The 19,733-nt window shown below is 38.2% G+C and overlaps 2 protein-coding genes across 2 annotated transcripts in view; one reads left to right on the top strand and one right to left on the bottom strand.

Annotated features, from left to right (window-relative positions):
• LOC124595659 (zinc finger protein DZIP1) overlaps window positions 1-19,733 on the top strand; it is a 282,685-nt gene that overhangs the window by 3,916 nt on the left and 259,036 nt on the right. The window contains exon 4 of the mRNA XM_047134501.1: window positions 13,153-13,350. Coding sequence (XP_046990457.1) covers window positions 13,153-13,350 — 198 coding nt within the window. The remainder of the gene's footprint in view (window positions 1-13,152; window positions 13,351-19,733) is intronic.
• Window positions 1-19,733, bottom strand: part of LOC124595660 (dihydrofolate reductase-like) — a 35,770-nt gene that overhangs the window by 2,109 nt on the left and 13,928 nt on the right. The gene's annotated exons all lie outside the window — the stretch shown is intronic.

Below are 19,733 nucleotides of genomic sequence, written 5' to 3'. Positions count from 1 at the left end.
AGATGTGCCACTAATTGTATGCTTTGAGAGACTCTTGTATGAAGTAGTGAGAAACTCAAACTTCACCTGTGCTAGCTCTACTAACTGGTGCTTTTAGTTCTCAAAAAAGGACTATATCTTTGTGAAATGTCCACTGCAGTATGATTTTTAAAACATCTCGTAAGTTATTGGAGTTGCTGTGCCATAATTCAAACACTTGTATATCAGTAATCTTTCTTTATTGAATCCAATCCAATGAGGCTTTTCTCCAAAGGAGGTAGCAGGAGAGTCTTTGCAGTTTGCAAGAGAAGAAATCACATAGATAGTAATAGAAGCTTCCAAGTGACCCGTAAGTAGTTCGTAGAGAGCTCTGTTTGATTTAACAGCAGCGTCTCTACAATTTGGAAGAGAAGAAAGAAGCTTTCAAATGACCCAGAAGCTGTTCTTAGAAAGCTCAGGTCTGTCATGATCTGACAAATCAGGAAGGCTATGTCATTTTATGAAGTTTTCAGTTTAGTGTACAGTGTTCCATGTATCATTTGTACAGTAAACGTGAGAAGTGAATTGGAATAAGCGCTGTCCAGAGTGATTCATATTTAAATATGATTGCTTGCTGACCATTTACAAAATGGGTGTTTGGTGCTAAATAATGTTTAGTTTAATAAAGCAAGTGGATATGTATTTCAGTCATCCTTCATATAGATCAAAGGTGGTGGTTGCTCAGTCAGTTGTTATGTTATTCATCATAAAATGGGCAAAATACTTTAACTGACAGCTGTACATTTTCAGAGTCGTGCTCTTATTATGTGGCCCTCCATATTTAAATATATTTAAATAATCAACTCGACATACTTGCTCATGCAAAGCAACAGACTTAAAAATGCTTATTTCTACAAAAAAGTCCTCATCTTACTTTAAATTCACCAACTTGTATCCCTTTGTTCTGCCTGATCACACTACCGCCCATTCACAGAATTTCACACATTCTTCAGCAGTGTCTCCAAGTTAGTCTGCTTACTGTCACACTTGCTGGCTTTCAAGTACTGTATTATTCAGTAATTTTGCAGATGTTGCTGTGTTTCTAGTTAAACCTTTTCTCGCTGACTAATACACGATTAGTGCTTCTTTCAAACCAGAGAACATTGAACACCAAGCAGTCTGCAGCTCTACATCAACAGTAGCTTCCTTTCACATATGCTATTATCTTTCTCTCTATCATATTTCTTGCATACTGACATATCTGTCCTCACTTGTTTTCTGGGAGCATCATCATTTCTATGTAGCTAACAAGCACCAATCAATATTGGGAAAGAATACCACACGTTACTTCAGTCAACACACAGGTGGCGATAGCTCATGTTTCTAATCACCCTTTTACAGAGGGAATCAAAATATCAGTAAAAGTGCACCTTACAGTGTACCACAGCTTTTCTCTTGCATACTGCAGTTGATGCCTATTGGTGTGGTGAATGAGGGGAAATGGACATGACGGATCAAGAGATGAATGATAAGACAAGATGGTGGACCCAATGAGCAAATAGCTTTCAATAAATGTCGTGCTGTCAAATGTATGAAAGTATGTGGCACGTTAATGGAATAATTGTGCAGAATGCTGTTGTATGAAACAGAATGTTCTGTAAAATCTAAACTGTCCTCTTAGGTTCCGGTATAGCCACCACCATGGAAATTGGGGCCTTCTGAAAACACGCAATGAAGTTTGTGTAAGGATCATCAGGGTACTCTGTGCATCAGTCAGTCACCACAGCCAATTTTACTTCAGTCATGTAGTCATGTTAATTGGCGTCACCAAGTTTCAACAAAACTATAACATTGGAATACGAAATACTAGGCCAAGGAATCATGTCAGATGCCAAGAAATATACAATGCAAGAAGTAAATACAAAAATCACCAACAAGTCTTATAATACAGAACAACTGAATCAATAATTGTTGATCTTGCACTCTTCATGTTGAAAACAAAAGTAATCAATTCATATCTTCCGCTGAAACAAGTCATTAGATTGAGAGATTCTCGTTGGCTGCCATGTACTACCACCTGATTGGCTACAAACAACAACAACAATGAATTGCCGACAGCAGCACACAATGGAAAATCCATGGAACACTGTAAGAGCATTTTAGCCAAACTGTTCTCTGCCTCAACGTATGGGTCACTTCTTCCATATTACTGTAAACTGAAAAACAGCCTACCTTTGTGCACATTTAAGTTCAAAGCAATAATCCAGTAATGAAAACATCTAGTGACCAGTAATAGATTGACGTTGCTGTGACACCCATTAACATCCAGAACACACCAAATAGAAATGACTGATCATAAAAATAAGTTTGCCCAGAATATAATATTGCAGGATATTATTGAGGGGAAATAAACTATGTTAACTTAAAATATTATTTCCCTCTGAAATTTTGGAAGCTGAGTTGATTGAACAACTCGAGAATTTTTTCTTTCCATTTCAAATTGTTGTCAGTTTGTTCATCTAGAAATTATTGCTATCCAGGTGTTATCAATGACTAGTATAAATTCTTCAGCTTCAAGCATCTGGATCGCTCTATCTTGACCATAAAAATTTTGCACTTTTGTGTTAAATATCATATTTACAATTTCTTCTGATGCTGTATGTCTATCAGGATTGATTATAATGCTCGTGCCCCAAAGATAATAAAAGAAAGTTCAAAGCAAGAAGGGTATCGAGTCTTTTTGTTGTAAGTGAGGTTATGAGATACTTATGTTTATTCTTATTATAGTAGAATACTGCTGCATTATTGCATAACACAAATAAGAGGTGAATGATACCAAAACCATCATTTAAAATAATGATTAATGTTGATTTTACTCTCATAGTAATTAATTTACTTCATTATATTCATGGTGTGTATTTTTCAGATTTGAAGTTCATGGTTTTCGCATTTTGCCAATGGAATCCGAAGTAACACCTCCATTGGTTTAATTTCTCTAATCGGTAATGCTTGAGTTAATAATTTGATCTTGAGTGGGCTGAATACAAAACACTTTGTTTAATGCTTAAAACACCATTTATTTGTAGAAAGTGCTATGTGTTACACACATGGTGCTAAGGGTATCTACAACAGTAAACAATAAAAATATCATCAATATGAACAGACCATGTCTGCTGTCAGCCAGCTCATAATTTTACTGGGCACTTAACCAGCATTAAATACTTAGCTTTATTACAGTGTTTTCATTTAGTTATTTATCTTATTAGCACAACAAAGTCTCAAAAATGAGAGTGATAGGAAGTGCAAAATGGCTAAGCAGGGACGGCTAGAGGACAAGTGTGAGGATGTAGAGGCATATATCACTAGGGGTTAGATAGTTACTGCCTACAGGAAAATTAGAAACCTTTGGAGGAAAGAGAACCACCTGTATGAATATCAAGAGCTCAGATCGAAAACCAGTCCTAAGCATAGAAAGGAAAGCAGAAAGGTGGAAGGAGTATATAGAGGGTCCATACGATAGTGATGTACTTGAGGGCAATATTATGGAAATGGCAGAGGATGTAGATGAAGATGAAATGGCAGATATGATACTACATTAAGAATTTGACAGGGCACTGAAAGACCTCAGTCGAAACAAGGCCCCAGGAGTAGACAACATTCCATTAGAACTACTGATAGCCTTGGGAGAGCCAGTCCTGACAAAACTCTACCACGTGGTGAGCAAAATGTATGAGACAGGCGAAATACCCTCAGACTTCAAGAAGAATATGATAATTCCAATCCCAAAGAAAGCAGGTGTTGACAGGTGTGAAAATTACTGAGCTGTCAGTTTAATAAGTCATTGTTGCACAATACTAACACGAGTTCTTTACAGACTAATGGAAAAACTGGTAGAAGCCGATCTTGGGGAGGATCAGTTTGGATTCCATATAAATGTTGGGAACACACGAGGCAATACTGCTCTAGGACTTATCTTAGAAGATAGGTTAAGTAAAGGCACACTTACATTTCTAGGGTTTGTAGACTTAGAGAAAGCTTTTCGATGATTCTGACTGGAATACTTTCTTTCAAATTCTGACTGTGGCATGGGTAAAATACAGGGAGCGAAAGGCTATCTATAGTTTGTACAGAAACCAGATGGTAGTTATAAGAGTCAAGGAGTGTGAAAGGGAAGCAGTGGTTGAGAAGGGAGTGAGACAGTGTTGTAGCCTATCCCTTACATTATTCAGCGTATATATTGAGCAAGTAGTAAAGGAAACAGAAGAAAAATTTGTAGTTGGAATTAAAATCCATGATGAAGAAATAAAAACTTTGAGGTTTGCTGATGACATTGTAATACTGTCAGAGGCAGCAAACGACCTGGAAGAGCAGCTGAACGGAATGGACAGTGTCTTGAAAGGAGGATATAAGATGAATATCAACAAAAGCAAAACAAGGATAATCGAATGTAGGCGAATTACCGGTAAATCAGGTGATGCTGAGGGAATTAGATTAGGAAATGAGACACTTAAAGTAGTAAAGGAGTTTTGCTATTTGGGGAGCAAAATAACTGATGATGGTCGAAGTAGAGAGGATATAAAATGTAGACTGGCAATGGCAAGAAAAGTGTTTCTGAAGAAGAGAAATTTGTTAACATTGAGTATTGCTTTAAGTGTCAGGAAGTCTTTTCTGAAAGTATTTGTATGGAGTATATCCATGTACGGAAGTGAAATATTTTAGACAAGAAGAGAATAGAAGCTTTCGAAATGTGGTGCTACAGAAGAATGCTGAAGATTAGATGGATAGATCATGTAACTATTGAGGAGGTACTGAATAGAACTGGGGAGAAGAGGAATTGGTGGCACAACTTGACTACAAGAAGGGATCGGTTGGTAGGGCACATTCTGAGGTATCAAGGGATCATCAATTTGATATTGGAGGCATGGAGGGTAAAAATTGTAGAGGGAGACCAAGAGATGAATAGAGTAAACAGATACAGAAAGAAAGGAGGTTGCAGCAGTTACTCGAATATGAAGGGGTGTGCACAGGATAGAGTAGCATGGAGAGCTGCATCAAACCAGTTGCTGGACTGAAGACCACAACAACAGTACAACAGTGTGCATCAAGGCTCGAGACAACACAAATCCCATTTTCTCATGGTCGCTGGCTGTAAGCTAGTATGTCACGATGACCAGCACAGCAAGTCACTGTCTAAAGAGAAATACTATGCAGTCATAATCTCACAAACTCTACATGAAACAGAAAACAAACAAAACTGGGTGACTATTTTGGAATAAAGCTAATGTAAATATATTGAAGGAAAGATTTATAAATATTTACCTGACAGAATTAATGTGGGGAAGACATCAGTGTTACCATCAATATTTGTAGCACTACGATGGACAGTCTGTGAAAGCTTATTAGAAATTTAATTTCAAATACCTCAGCATAAAATCTACATCTAAATGAACATACCCTGCAAGCCACTGTACATTGTGTGTTGGAGGGTACCCTGTACCACTACTTTCCAGCTTCACTCAAAATGGAACAAGAGAAAAACTACTGTCTAAATGCCTCCGTATGAGCCCTAATTTATCTTATCATATCTTCATGATCCTTGTGCGAAATGTACGTTGGCAGTAGGAGTATCCTGCAGTCAGCTTCCAATGACGGTTCTCTAAAGTTTTTCAATAGTGTTGCTCAAAAAGAATATCACCTTCCCTCCAGAGATTCCCATTTCAGTTCCCGAAGCATCTCCCTGATACCTGAATGCTGTTCAAATCTACCAGTAACAAAACTAGAACCCTGTGTCTGAAATGCATTGGTGTCTTCCTTTAATCCTACCTGGTGGGGATCCCAAACACTCAAGCAGTACTCAAGAATAGGTTGCACTGTAGTGTTCTGTATGTGGTCTCCTTTACAGCTGAACCACACTTTCCCAAAATTCTGCCCATAAACTAAAGTTGAGCAATTCCCCTTCTCTTGTATAGTCCTTACAAGCTTGTTCCATTTCATATCACTTTGCAACATCATGCCCAGATGTTTGAACGACATGACTGTGTCAAGGAGAACAGTCCTAATGCTATATTCGAACATTACAGGTTTGTTTTTCCTACTCATCTGCATTAACTTACATTTCTCTACATTTAAAACTAGCTGTCATTCATCACAACCACTAAAAATTTTGTCCAAGTCATTTTGTATCTTTCCACAAACACTCGACGATGACACTTTCCTGTACACCACAGCGTCATCAGCAAACAGCTGTGAATTGCTGCCCAACCTACCTGCCAGATCATTTATGTATATAGAAAATAATAATGGTCCTGTCACACATCCCTGGGGTACTCCTGATGGTACCCTTGTCCCTGATAAACATTTACCATCGATGACAACATATTAGGTTCTGCTACTTAAGAAGTCTTTGAGCCACTTACGTATCTGGAAACCTATTCCACCTTTGAGAACGGTCTGCAGTGGGGCATCAGGTCAAACGCATTTTGGAAATCAATAAATATAGAATCTGTCTGTTGAACTTAATCCATAGTTCATAGTATATTGTGAGAAAAGGGCAAGCCAAGTTTCTAAAGCAGTGCTGATTCATGAACAGCTTTTCTGTCTGAAGGAAATTTATTGTATTTGAATTGAAAATAAGTCCAAGAGTTCTGCAGCACACCAGTGCTAAGGATATTGGTCTGTAATTCTACAGGTCTGTTCTTTTACCCTTCTTATATATAGGTCTCACCTGCACTTTTTCCCAGTCACTTGGAACTTTGTAGTGGATGAGTGATTCACAATAAATGCAAGCTAAGTAGGAGGCAAATGCTACAGAGTATTCTTTGTAAAACGAAACTGGGTTTCTGTCCGGACCTGATGATTTATTTGTTTTCAACTCTTTCAGTTGTTTCTCTATGTCAACGCTACCTATTACTATGTCATCTGTAACTGAGTCTGAGTGATGGTCAAATGATGGCATATTTATATGATTCCCCTGCTCAAATTTCTTAAATACTTAATTTAAAACTTCAACTTTCCTTTTGCTATCTTCTACTGACACAACAGACTTGACAACGAGTGATTGAATAGAAATTTTAGACCTGCTTAGCAATTTGACGTGGGACAGGACCAGAATTTTCTCGACTTCTTTGACAGATCTTTCATAAGATATGACAGCTGTAGCTGTATGCTTCGAACATAGATCTTTTCACAGATTCACGAATCTTTCCTGTCTGTAATCCACTTACTAGGCACATACTTCTCCAGAGCACAATTGATAATCCATTTAAAATTTGATCATAATTCCTCTACATGCAACATACTAGAACTAAATAATGCCAATTCACTGTCCAAGTGAGATGTTAACTGCTGCTTATCTGTTCTCTCTAGAAGAGATACTCTCCTGTCCTTTTTGACTGATTTATTAACTTTAGTAACAATAGTCACTATGATATCATGCTCACTAATCCTGTCCCTCTACTGACATTGTCAATAATGTCATACCTGCTAAAGCAGCAAGGTCTAAAATATTTCCACTGCACGTGTGCTGTTGACTAGCTGCTCAAGACAATTTTCAGAAAAAGTGTTCGTAAGTACTTGGCAGTACCATTTTTCTCTACTCCATGCACTGAATCAATGAATGTCCCAGTTTATACTTGGTAGGTTAAAGTCACCTCCAACTAATATTGTATGATCTGGGTATTCTACATTACTAACCGTAGACTTTCTTCGAATGACTAAAACTGCCACTGTGGAAACGGATGACTGGTAAAAACATCCAACAATTAATTTGATTTCCACCTGGACCTCATTGTATACGACCAGATAACTTCAGTGTCACACTCAGATTCAGCATCAATAGAGACAGTATTTCTGTCAACTACAATGAACACTCTCCCATTTATGGTGCCTGTTCTGTTTTTCCAATATAGGTTCCATGTCTCGCCAAATATCTCAGAGCTTTCTACTTGCTGAAAAGCTCCCATGTGCACTCCAAAAGTGCTCTGCTACCTGGGTAGCTGTTTCCTTTTTTGTAGTGCATGACTGACCTATGGGTCAATCCATACCAAGTGGTCCAGCAGTGGTTGCTTGACCATCTCAGAAAAATTTTATATTTGCTGGCTGAATTCCCCAATGTTTAGTAATCATACAAATATTTTTTTAAAAAAATTATTGTTTATTATTTTGAAATGGCGGCCATATTTGTTCCAGGCCACATGCTGTTTTTTTGTATTTGCAAGCATCTACATTTTTCACAATTATTCAGAAATGGATTGTCGTAACCCTTTCAGATAAAATGCATTTATTACAACTCACTCTGGGCTACAAATTAACATCATTATTGCTTAGCTGAATGTATTCTTTAATATATTTTTAATAGTTCAAAGCTATCAGTCTAATTAAGAAACACAATTTTTGAACAGTAGCTTTCCAAAGAAAGATTAATTTATCAGCTTTAATATTTGTTTTGCTGTTATGCTGTATGGTATAGCTACTTTTTATAGAGTGTCAATGGTGAGCAGCTTACACGTAAAAAAGCACTATTTTAAAAAATGTTTTTTAGTTTTTCCATTTTGTGGCCTGCAATACTTTGTTGGAGGACCAGATAAATATCTGAAAATTTCACAGTTAATAGACCTTTATGATATCAAACTTCAGTATAAATTTCAACTTTGAGATTCAATTGGAAGTTATGGAAAAAAAGATTACAAACATGAGTCAAAAATACGTTTTTTAACATCTGCGATACCTGGTAGGCTAATCAAATAAAGTATACCAATTGCATAATGTAACACACCATGTTACACTAGGTAATGATTTTTTGTCGAAACAATGCTCTGGTAATTGTTTCAGCAGGCTAACAATTGCATCTGCAAGCCTATACAAGTCTGATTATTGTCTTACCCCTTACACCAACAATTGTCTACTCACACTTATTTAGCAGGAAGTTCTTGAAGTGTGCAGTTGAAAAATGGTGTCTGTGTTCTGTTGGTGTTATTATTAATGAAACATGTCATAAAAGTGAGTATAGAGTGTATCCTAAAGACATTACTTTAATCGAAGATCACAGTGAAGAAGAAAAAGGGTTGTTTTACTTACAAGTCGGCCCAATGGTCAAATCAACATGCAAGTACCATGAAATGAAATACTTAAAACAATTTCATCACCTGTTTGGTCAGTCTTGCACAGACCCTTTTGAGAAACATAAGAAAACTATAACAAAAGGTTTGCGAGAAATAACATTTGATCATTATTCTAAAAATAAAAGCCCTTTTGTCAGTCTCATAAAATCACAAGAGAGAGGATAGTGAAACCTCAGATACAGAATTTTGTGACTTATCAGCAACCATTAAAAAAGTAGATACAGCTTGTGAAATCCTGAGTGTATTGCCTGCGAGTAAAATTAGGAAACTAAGTCAAGGTAAAAGACCAAGTGCTTGAATACAAAAATTGAGAAAGTGGCAGCTACAGTCAGAAAGAATTTGGAAGTTTCATTTCAAAATACAATTTGTACTAAAACAGATGGAAGTTCTAAAACTTCACCAACCGAATATGATGATTTGATAGAAAAACTAAAAACTCAGTGCAGTACTTCAAACAGAGAGGATAAAATTAAGATTATCAGTTTACTGTCAAATTCTTGGAGTCGAGCAAAAGTTAGTGATGAATGTAATATGTCAGAATGTCTTGTTAAGTTAACAAGACAATTAGTAAAAAAACAGGGAATTTTTCCAGCATTACTAAGAAAAGTGCATCTAATTTGGTCGATGAAAACACAATAAAGTTATTAAGTATTATGACGATGACAATAACAGCTGTTTGATGTCTGGCAAAAAAGACTATGTTTCTGTGAAAGAAAATGGTTATGAGATTCAAAGACAAAAAAAGTTAATATTGTGTAATTTAAATGAAATATTCACTGAATTTTAAAAAAGAAAATCCTAACATTAAAATTGGAAGATCAAAGTTTTGTGAGTTGAGACCAAGATGGTGTATTGTTGCAGGGGCATCTGGCACCCATAATATTTGTGTTTGTTTGTATCATCACAACGTAAAGTTGATGATAGGTGGGGCCAATCTTACAATTGACTATAAAGACCTTTTGGAAGTTATGGTATGCAATATTGACGGTTAAAATTGTATGATCAAGGGAAAATGTGAAGATTGTCCAGGCAAACAAGTGTTACTTGACACGTTTGAAGAATCCGAAGAAGACGATTTGATGCCTGACAATATAAAATACAAACAATGGGTGACACAAGACAGAACTGAAATGGTGACAGTCATAAAATCACAAGAAGAGTTTTTTGAAGTGTTGGTGGCTAACCTTAGAAAATCTCAAAATGTATCATTTTATTGCAAAAGCTCAAAGTAAATTTTTGAAAGACAAAAATCAAACCTTTGCAGCTGATGAATGCATAGTTCTTGCTGACTTTTCGGAAAATTATTCCTTCGTTGTTCAAGATGAAGTACAAGGGCACCAGTGGGTAAACAAACAGGCCACAGTTCATCCATTTGTATTCTATTATAAATATGAAGATAAACTAATGAGCCACAGCTTTTGTGTCATAAGTGACTTCCTTGAACACAACACTACAGCAGTGCACATTTTTCAACTAAAATTAACAAACTACATTAAACAGCACCACCCTTCCATAAAAAAACTGATGTACTTTTCAGATGGGGCGGCAAGTCAATAAAAAAAAAGTTATTAACATCATAAAGAAGATTTTGGGTTTGATGTAGAATGACACTTTTTCACTTCATCCCATGGGAAGAATGCTTATGATGGTGTCGGGGGTACAACAAAGCGAGCTGTCATAAAAGCAAGTCTGCAGTGGACCGATGACAATCATATCATAACACCTCAAGAAATGTTTGAATTCTGTAAAAAAAAAAACATATCAAAGGAGTTACCTATGTTTTTGTACAATGAGAGGAAATACAAGAAGTCTATGACAGTGTCTTGAAGGAAAGGTACAACTCTTCTCAGAAGATTAAAGGCACTCGATCTTTTCATTGTTTTGTTCCGTATTTACACAACTTACTAAAGTGTAAGATCACATCAGCTTCTCCTGATAGTGAACTTTGTCAGTGTGGAAAACTTGTACAACTATTTCTTCAAAATAAAAACATAGTGGCTTGTGTTTGTGATCAACAGTGGTGGATTGGCGAAGTTGATAATATTGAGAGTCAAAACCAAGATGTACATGATGTATTTTATCACCCTCCAGGACCGAGGACATCTTTTAAAAAAATTGAGAAGGATCAAGTTTGGATGCCGCTTAAAAATGTACTAAGGAAACTGTCTCTCATGGAATTTACAACGTTGACTGGGCGAACTTATAATCTAACACCCAAACTGAGTGAACAAATGTCTCAGATGTTCAGTGAGCGATTTACTAAAAACAAATAACAAGAGAACAAATAATGTAATTAGTAAGCTTATTTTCAATAAAAAAAGTAAGTAATCATAGGTTTGGTTAAATTATATACTGTAACTGATATATTTTATTCCATAAGCTTAGATATTGCAGATGTTAAAAAACGTATTTTTGACTCATGTTTGTAATTTTTTTCCGTAACTTCCAACTGAATCTCAAAGTTGAAATTTATACTGAAGTTTGATATCATAAAGGTCTATAAACTGTGAAATTTTCAGATTTTTATCTGGTCCCTCAAAAAAGATATTGCAGGCCACAAAATGGAAAAATTAAAAAAAAATCCATTTTTTAAAATAGTGTATTTTTTAAGTGTAAGCTGCTCACCATTGATATTCTTTAAAAAGTAAATATACTATACAGTGTAATAGCAGAAAACATATTGAAGCTGAGAAATTAATCTTTCTTTGGAAAACTACTGTTCAAGAATTGAGTTTTTTTTAATTTGTGGCTGATAACTTGGAACTATTAAAAAATGTATTAAAGAATACATTCAGCTAAGTGATAATGGTGTTAATTTGTAGCCCAGAGTGTGTTGAACTAAATGCATTTTATCTGAAAGGCTTAGGACAATCCACTACTGAATAATTGTAAAAAATGTAGATGCTTGCAAATAAGAAAAAAAAATGCATGCGGCCTGGAACAAATATGGCCTCCATTTCAAAATAATAAACAATAAATTTTAAAAAAATGTTTTTGTGACTACTAAACATTGGGGAATTCACCCAGAAAATATAAAATTTTTCTGAGATGGTCAAGCAACCAGTTATTTTTTTCTTGGACCGCTTGGTATGGATTGACCCCTATCAAGGGGAGTCCATAATTTCCCAAATCATAACCCATCCAAGATCGTCAAAGTTGATGAAGCTTTTTGTTGAGACCCTCCACTGAGTTCGAAATCACAGGACCCGTATCAACTTTGGAAACAATTCTACAGATTGTGAACTCTGCATACATCCCATGCAAGGCCATCAGCCAAAGGGACCTCTGCCAACCACATTTACATAGCAGTAAGACCCATTTTCTGTTTACGTGATGCGTAATTTTGAGTCACATCTGTGATGCATTAGCCCATTGCTTGTTCATTTTCTTCACAAGTTGTGGCATGGAGGAGGAGGCAGAGGCAGCACTTATCCTAGCAGCCATTGCACTATGAGCCAGGCTATGAGCTGATCGCAATTTTTGACTCTCAAAATCGTCTGCATGGGAGCCAAGTTAAAGTGTGTGATTAGCACTTTTGCCAGTATATAAGTGAATATTGCCAGAATGCTCTGTACTGAGTATAGTTGCATCAAGCCACTGACATCTGGCTAAATTTCATTTAGCAGTCCTTATGAAAGGAAGGTGTTAAAATGTTACACTGAATACCTCAATTGCTACAGTGAATGAGCTACATTAGGGCTGTTTTAACTCGTGATATGTATGATAATTGATACTGGACCTTAGTCAGTTTTCTGGCCTTCAGTAATGACTTATCCATAGGGAGGGTGGTGGTGGTGGCGGGAGGGGCAAGGAGACGGGAAGTAAATAAAAGTAAAGAAGATATCACCTACATTCACTGAATGATGTAAAACTTTAGTGTGCTTTCATTAAGTATACATGCTGGTCATTGTTAAATGCAAAGGGTATTGTATCAGTTTCTCTGATGAGCTGTGTGTTTGCGAGTACTTTTAATTTAGTTCTTACCCTGTGTTCCTTCTTATTGCTTATACCTTATATGCATTTGGACATTATTTATGTGATGTATGTATCTAAATAGTGCAAATTTTTGTTACAGTGCATGTATTGTGACAAATCTTTCTTGAATGGGACATTCTTGGATGCACATCTTGCTCGTCGTCATCCTAAAGACCCTGAACAACAAGTACAAAAACAATCTAAAGAAGATAATAGGGAAACGGTGGCATTGTTTACTGAAATCCATGAACTGAAGGACCGTCTGCAAGCTGCTGAACAACTTCTACATAAGGCTGAGGTACTACCATTACTACTACTACTACTTCTACTTCTACTTCTACCAGTAGAAGCCGACGTCGGGGAAGATCAGTTTGGATTCCGTAGAAATATTGGAACACGTGAGGCAATACTGACCTTACGACTTATCTTAGAAGAAAGATTAAGGAAAGGCAAACCTACATTTTTAGCATTTGTAGACTTAGAGAAAGCTTTTGACAATGTTGACTGGAACACTCTCTTTCAAATTCTAAAGGTGGCAGGGGTAAAATACAGGGAGCTAAAGGCTATTTACAATTTGTACAGAAACCAGATGGCAGTTATAAGAGTCGAGGGACATGAAAGGGAAGCAGTGGTTGGGAAGGGAGTAAGACAGGGTTGTAGCCTCTCCCCGATGTTGTTCAATCTGTATATTGAGCAAGCAGTAAAGGAAACAAAAGAAAAATTCGGAGTAGGTATTAAAATCCATGGAGAAGAAATAAAAACTTTGAGGTTCGCCGATGACATTGTAATTCTGTCAGAGACAGCAAAGGACCTGGAAGAGCAGTTGAACGGAATGGACAGTGTCTTGAAAGGAGGATATAAGATGAACATCAACAAAAGCAAAACGAGAATAATGGAATGTAGTCGAATTAAATCGGGTGATGCTGAGGGAATTAGATTAGGAAATGAGACTCTTAAAGTAGTAAAGGAGTTTTGCTATTTGGGGAGCAAAATAACTGATGATGGTCGAAGTAGAGAGGATATAAAATGTAGAATGGCAATGACAGGGAAAGCGTTTCTGAAGAAGAGAAATTTGTTAACATCGAGTATAGATTTAAGTGTCAGGAAGTCATTTCTGAAAGTATTTGTATGGAGTGTAGCCATGTATGGAAGTGAAACATGGACGACAAATAGTTTAGACAAGAAGAGAATAGAAGCTTTCGAAATGTGGTGCTACAGAAGAATGCTGAAGATTAGATGGGTAGATCACATAACTAATGAAGAGGTATTGAATAGAATTGGGAAGAAGAGGATCCTGTGGCACAACTTGACGAGAAGAAGAGACCGGTTGGTAGGACATGTTCTGAGGCACCAAGGGATCACAAATTTAGCATTGGAGGGCAGCGTGGAGGGTAAAAATCGTAGAGGGAGACCAAGAGATGAATACACTACGCACATTCATAAGGATGTAGGTTGCAGTAGGTACTGGGAGATGAAGAAACTTGCACAGGATAGGGTAGCATGGAGAGCTGCATCAAACCAGTCTCAGGACTGAAGACCACAACAACAACAACAACAACAACAACTACTACTACTACTACTACTGCTACTAACTCTGAATGTATAACTTGGTGAGGTTACCAGCCAAAGTGGGAACTAATCTGGTCACATGTCTAGGGATAATTACGATTCAATTCAAAGTAATGTGCATTGTTACCTCGCAGCACAAGCACAGAAAGTGATCATGGATGGCAAAAAAAAAACTTGCTATTAACATCATTAATTTTATTGGTATTAACAGTGAGAATGAGAAAGGTGCAATGGTGCTGATAAAAAGTTTGACAGAAATTTAAATCAGAAGTTAAGTAAGTCACTGGTGTGCAAATTATGGAAGGATGAGCACAATGCCAAGTGGAGCAGGACTGAAGTATCTGCCTCAAATAGAATACATAAATTCACATAGTAAATATTTTAGATGATGAACCATGGACCTTGCCGTTGGTGGGGAGGCTTTCGTGCCTCAGCGATACAGATAGCCGTACCATAGGTGCAGCCACAATGGAGGGGTAGCTGTTGAGAGGCCAGACAAACGTGTGGTTCCTGAAGAGGGGCAGAGCCTTTTCAGTAGTTGCAGGGGCAACAGTCTGGATGATTGACTGATCTGGCCTTGTAACACTAACCAAAACGGCCTTGCTGTGCTGGTACTGTGAACAGCTGAAAGCAAGGGGAAACTACAGCCGTAAATTTTCCCGAGGGCATGCAGCTTTACTGTATGGTTAAATGATGATGGCGTCCTCTTGGGTGAAATATTCTGGAGGTAAAATAGTCCCCCATTTGGATCTCCAGGTGGGGACTACTCAAGAGGTCGTCGTCATCAGGAGAAAGAAAACTGGCATCCTACGGATCGGAGCATGTAATGTCAGATCCCTTAATTGGGCAGGTAGGTAAGAAAATTTAAAAAGGGAAATGGGTAGGTTAAAGTTAGATATAGTGGGAATTAGTGAAATTCGGTGGCAGGAGGAACAAGGCTTTTGGTCAGGTGAATACAGGGTTATAAATACATAATCAAATAGGGGTAATGCAGGAGCAGGTTTAATAATGAATAAAAAAAATAGGAGTGCGGGTTAGCTACTACAAACAGCATAGTGAACGCATTATTGTGACCAAGATAGACATGAAGCCCATGCCTACTACAATAGTACAAGTTTATATGCCAACTAGCTCTGCAGATGATGAAGAAATTGATGAAATGTATGATGAGATAAAAGAAATTATTCAGATAGTGAAGGGAGGCAAAAATTTAATAGTCATGGGTGACTGGAATTCGAGAATAGGAAAAGGGAGAGAAGGAAACATAGTAGGTGAATATGGATTGGGGGTAAGAAATGAAAGAGGAAGCCGTCTGATAGAATTTTGCACAGAGCATAACTTAATCATAGCTAACACTTGGTTCAAAAATCATAAAAGAAGGTTGTATACATGGAAGAATCCTGGAGATACTAGAAGGTATCAGATGGATTATATAATGGTAAGACAGAGATTTAGGAACCAGGTTTTAAATTGTAAGACATTTCCAGGGGCAGATGTGGACTTTGACCACAATCTATTGGTTATGAACTGTAGATTAAAACTGAAGAAACTGCAAAAAGGTGGGAATTTAAGGAGATGGGAACTGGATAAACTGACTAAACCAGAGGTTGTAGAGAGTTTCAGGGAGAGCATAAGGGAACAATTGTTACGAATGGGGGAAAGAAATACAGTAGAAGAAGAATGGGTAGCTCTGAGGGATGAAGTAGTGAAGGCAGCAGAGGATCAAGTAGGTAAAAAGACGAGGGCTAGTAGAAATCCTTGGGTAACAGAAGAAATATTGAATTTAATTGATGAAAGGAGAAAATATAAAAATGCTGTAAATGAAGCAGATGAAGCAGGCAAAAAAGGGATACAAACGTCTCAAAAATGAGATCGACAGGAAGTGCAAAATGACTAAGCAGGCATGGCTAGAGGATAAATGTAAGGATGTAGAGGTTTATCTCACTAGGGGTAAGATAGACTGCCTACAGGAAAATTAAAGAGACCTTTGGAGAAAAGAGAGCCACTTGTATGAATATCAAGAGCTCAGATGGAAACCCAGTTCTAAGCAAAGAAGGGAGAGCAGAAAGGTGGAAGGAGTATATAGAGGGTCTAACAAGGGCGATGTACTTGAGGACAATATTATGGAAATGGAAGAGGATGTAGATGAGGATGAATTGGGAGATATGATACTGTGTAAAGAGTTTGATAGAGCACTGAAAGACCTGAGTCGAAACAAGGCCCCGGGAGTAGACAACATTCCATTAGAACTACAGACGGCCTTGGGAGAGCAAGTCCTGACAAAACTCTACTATCTGGTGAGCAAGATGTATGAGACAGGTGCAATACCCTCAGACTTCAAGAAGAATATAATAATTCCAATCTCAAAGAAAGCAGGTGTTGATAGATGTGAAAATTATCGAACTATCAATTTAATAAGTCACAGCTGGAAAATACTACTGCGAATTCGTTACAGACGAATGGAAAACCTGGTAGAAGCCGACCTTGGGGAAGATCAGTTTGGATTCCGTAGAAATGTTGGAAGACGTGAGGCAATACTGACCCTGCGACTTATCTTGGAAGCTAGATTAAGGAAAGGCAAACTTATGTTTCTAGCATTTGTAGACTTAGAGAAAGCTTTTGGAATACTCTCTTTCAAATTCTGAAGGTGGCAGGGGTAAAATACATGGAGCGAAAGGCTATTTACAATTTGTACAGAAACCAGATGGCAGTTATAAGAGTCGAGGGGCATGAAAGGGAAGCAGCGGTTGGGAAGGGAGTGAGACAGGGTTGTAGCCTCTCCCCAATGTTATTCAATCAGTATATTGAGCAAGCAGTAAAGGAAACAAAAGAAAAATTCGGAGTAGGTATTAAAATCCATGGAGAAGAAATAAAAACTTTGAGGTTCGCCGATGGCATTGTAATTCTGTCAGAGACAGCAAAGGACCTGGAAGAGCAGTTGAACGGAATGGACAGTGTCTTGAAAGTAGGATATAAGATGAACATCAACAAAAGCAAAACAAGGATAATGGAATGTAGTCGAATTAAGTCGGGTGACGCTGAGGGAATTAGATTAGGGAATGAGACACTTAAAGTAGTAAAGGAGTTTTGCTATTTGGGTAGCAAAATAACTGATGATGGTCGAAGTAGAGAGGATATAACATGTAGACTGGCAATGGCAAGGAAAGCATTTTTGAAGAAGAGAAATTTGTTAACATCGAGTATAGATTTAAGTGTCAGGAAGTAGTTTCTGAAAGTATTTGTATGGAGTGTAGCCATGTATGGAAGTGAAACGTGGACAATAAATAGTTTGGACAAGAAGAGAATAGAAGCTTTCGAAATGTGGTGCTACAGAAGATTGATGAAGATTAGATGGGTAGATCACATAACTAATGAGGAGGTATTGAGTAGAATTGGAGAGAAGAGAAATTTGTGGCACAACTTGACTAGAAGAAGGGATCGCTTGATAGGGCGTATTCTGAGGCATCAAGGGATCACCAGTTTAGTATTGGAGGGCAGTGTGGAGGGTAAAAATTGTAGAGGGAGACTAAGAAATGACTACAGTAAACAGATTCATAAGGATGTAGGTTGCAGTAGGTACTGAGAGATGAAGAAGCTTGCACAGGATAGAGTAGCATGGAGAGCTGCATCAAACCAGTCTCTGGACTGAAGACCACAACAACAACAACAGTATAAATCCTATAAAACAATATTATGAAAAGGATAGTTGTTACTCACCATGTAGCAGAGATAGGCACAACAAAAAGACTGTCAGAAAGTAAGCTTTCGGCTAACAAGTTCTTCAAGGGAAACAGAAAACGTACACCCACTCATGCACATGCAAATGCACCTCTCATATACATGAGGCTGCTGAGGCCAGACTGTGAACAGCAGTGCATGATGAGAGAAGCACTTGGTTAATGGGAATAAGGAGGTGGCTGGGGCAATGAGGGGGAGGGATCTCAGGGTAGGGGTGGGGATGGTAAAGTGCTGCTTGTGGGAGCACACAGAAGCTAGGTGGAGAAAGGGTAGGACAGCTAGGTGCAGTCAAGAGGTTAGACGGAGGGTGGGGTGGTTAGTGGAAAACGAGAGAAGTAAGAATACTGTGGGTGTGTTGGTGGAATAGAGGGCTGTGCATTGCTGGAATGGGAACAGGGAAAGGGCTGATGGATAAGGACAATGCCTAACGAAGGCTGATATCAGGAGGGTTATGGGAATATAGGGTATATTGCAGGGAGAGTTCTCACCTGCACAATTTAGAAAAGCTGGTGTTGGTGGGAAGCATCCATATGGCACAGGCTGTGAAGCAGTCACTGAAATGAAGAACATTGTGTCGGGTGCCTGCTAAGCAACAGGGTGGTCCTGTTGTTTCTTGGCCACAGTTTGTCGATGCCCATTCATGCGAGTTTGTAGATCACATGACTGGCTTCACAGGTAGCCCTGTCTTTGATGGGATAGGTGATGTTACTGACGAGACTGAAGTAGGTGATGGTGGGAGAATGTATGGGACGGGTCTTGCATCTAGGCCAGTTATAGGGATATGAGCTGTGAGGCAAGGGGTTGACAGCAGGGGTTGTGTAGAAATGGGCGAGGATATTGTGTAGGTTCAGTGGGTGACAAGAATACTGCTGTTGGATGGGTTAGAAGGATAGTGGGTAGGACATTCCTCATTTCAGGGCATGACAAGAGGCAGTCGAAATCTTGGTGGAGAGTATGATTCAGCTGTTCCCGTTCTGGGTGGTACTGAGTCACGAGGAGAATTTTCCTCTGTGGTCGGATGGTGAGGCTTTGGGAGGTGGCAGGTGACTGGAGAGTCGAGGCACAGGAAATCTGTTTTTGTATGAGGTTGTGGAGGGGGGGGGGGGGGGGGGTAATTACAGTCTGGGAAGGCATCAGTGTGACCCTTGGTACATTTCGAGAGGGACTGCTCACCACTACAGATGTGACGGCCATGGTTGGCTAGGCTTTATAGAAGGGACTTCTTGCTATGGAATGGGTGGTAGGTGTTGAAGTGGAGATATTGCTGGTGGTTGGTAGGTTTGATATGGACTAGGTACTGATGTAGCCATCTTTGAAGTGGAGTTTAACATCAAGGAAGGTGTTTGTTGGGTTAAACACGACCATGTGAAGCAA

Source organism: Schistocerca americana, chromosome 2 (genome assembly GCF_021461395.2).
Source record: "Schistocerca americana isolate TAMUIC-IGC-003095 chromosome 2, iqSchAmer2.1, whole genome shotgun sequence".
Classification (NCBI taxonomy): domain Eukaryota; kingdom Metazoa; phylum Arthropoda; class Insecta; order Orthoptera; family Acrididae; genus Schistocerca; species Schistocerca americana.
The sequence above is the reverse complement of the archived record's forward strand: the minus strand, read 5'-3'. Positions and strand labels throughout refer to the sequence as shown.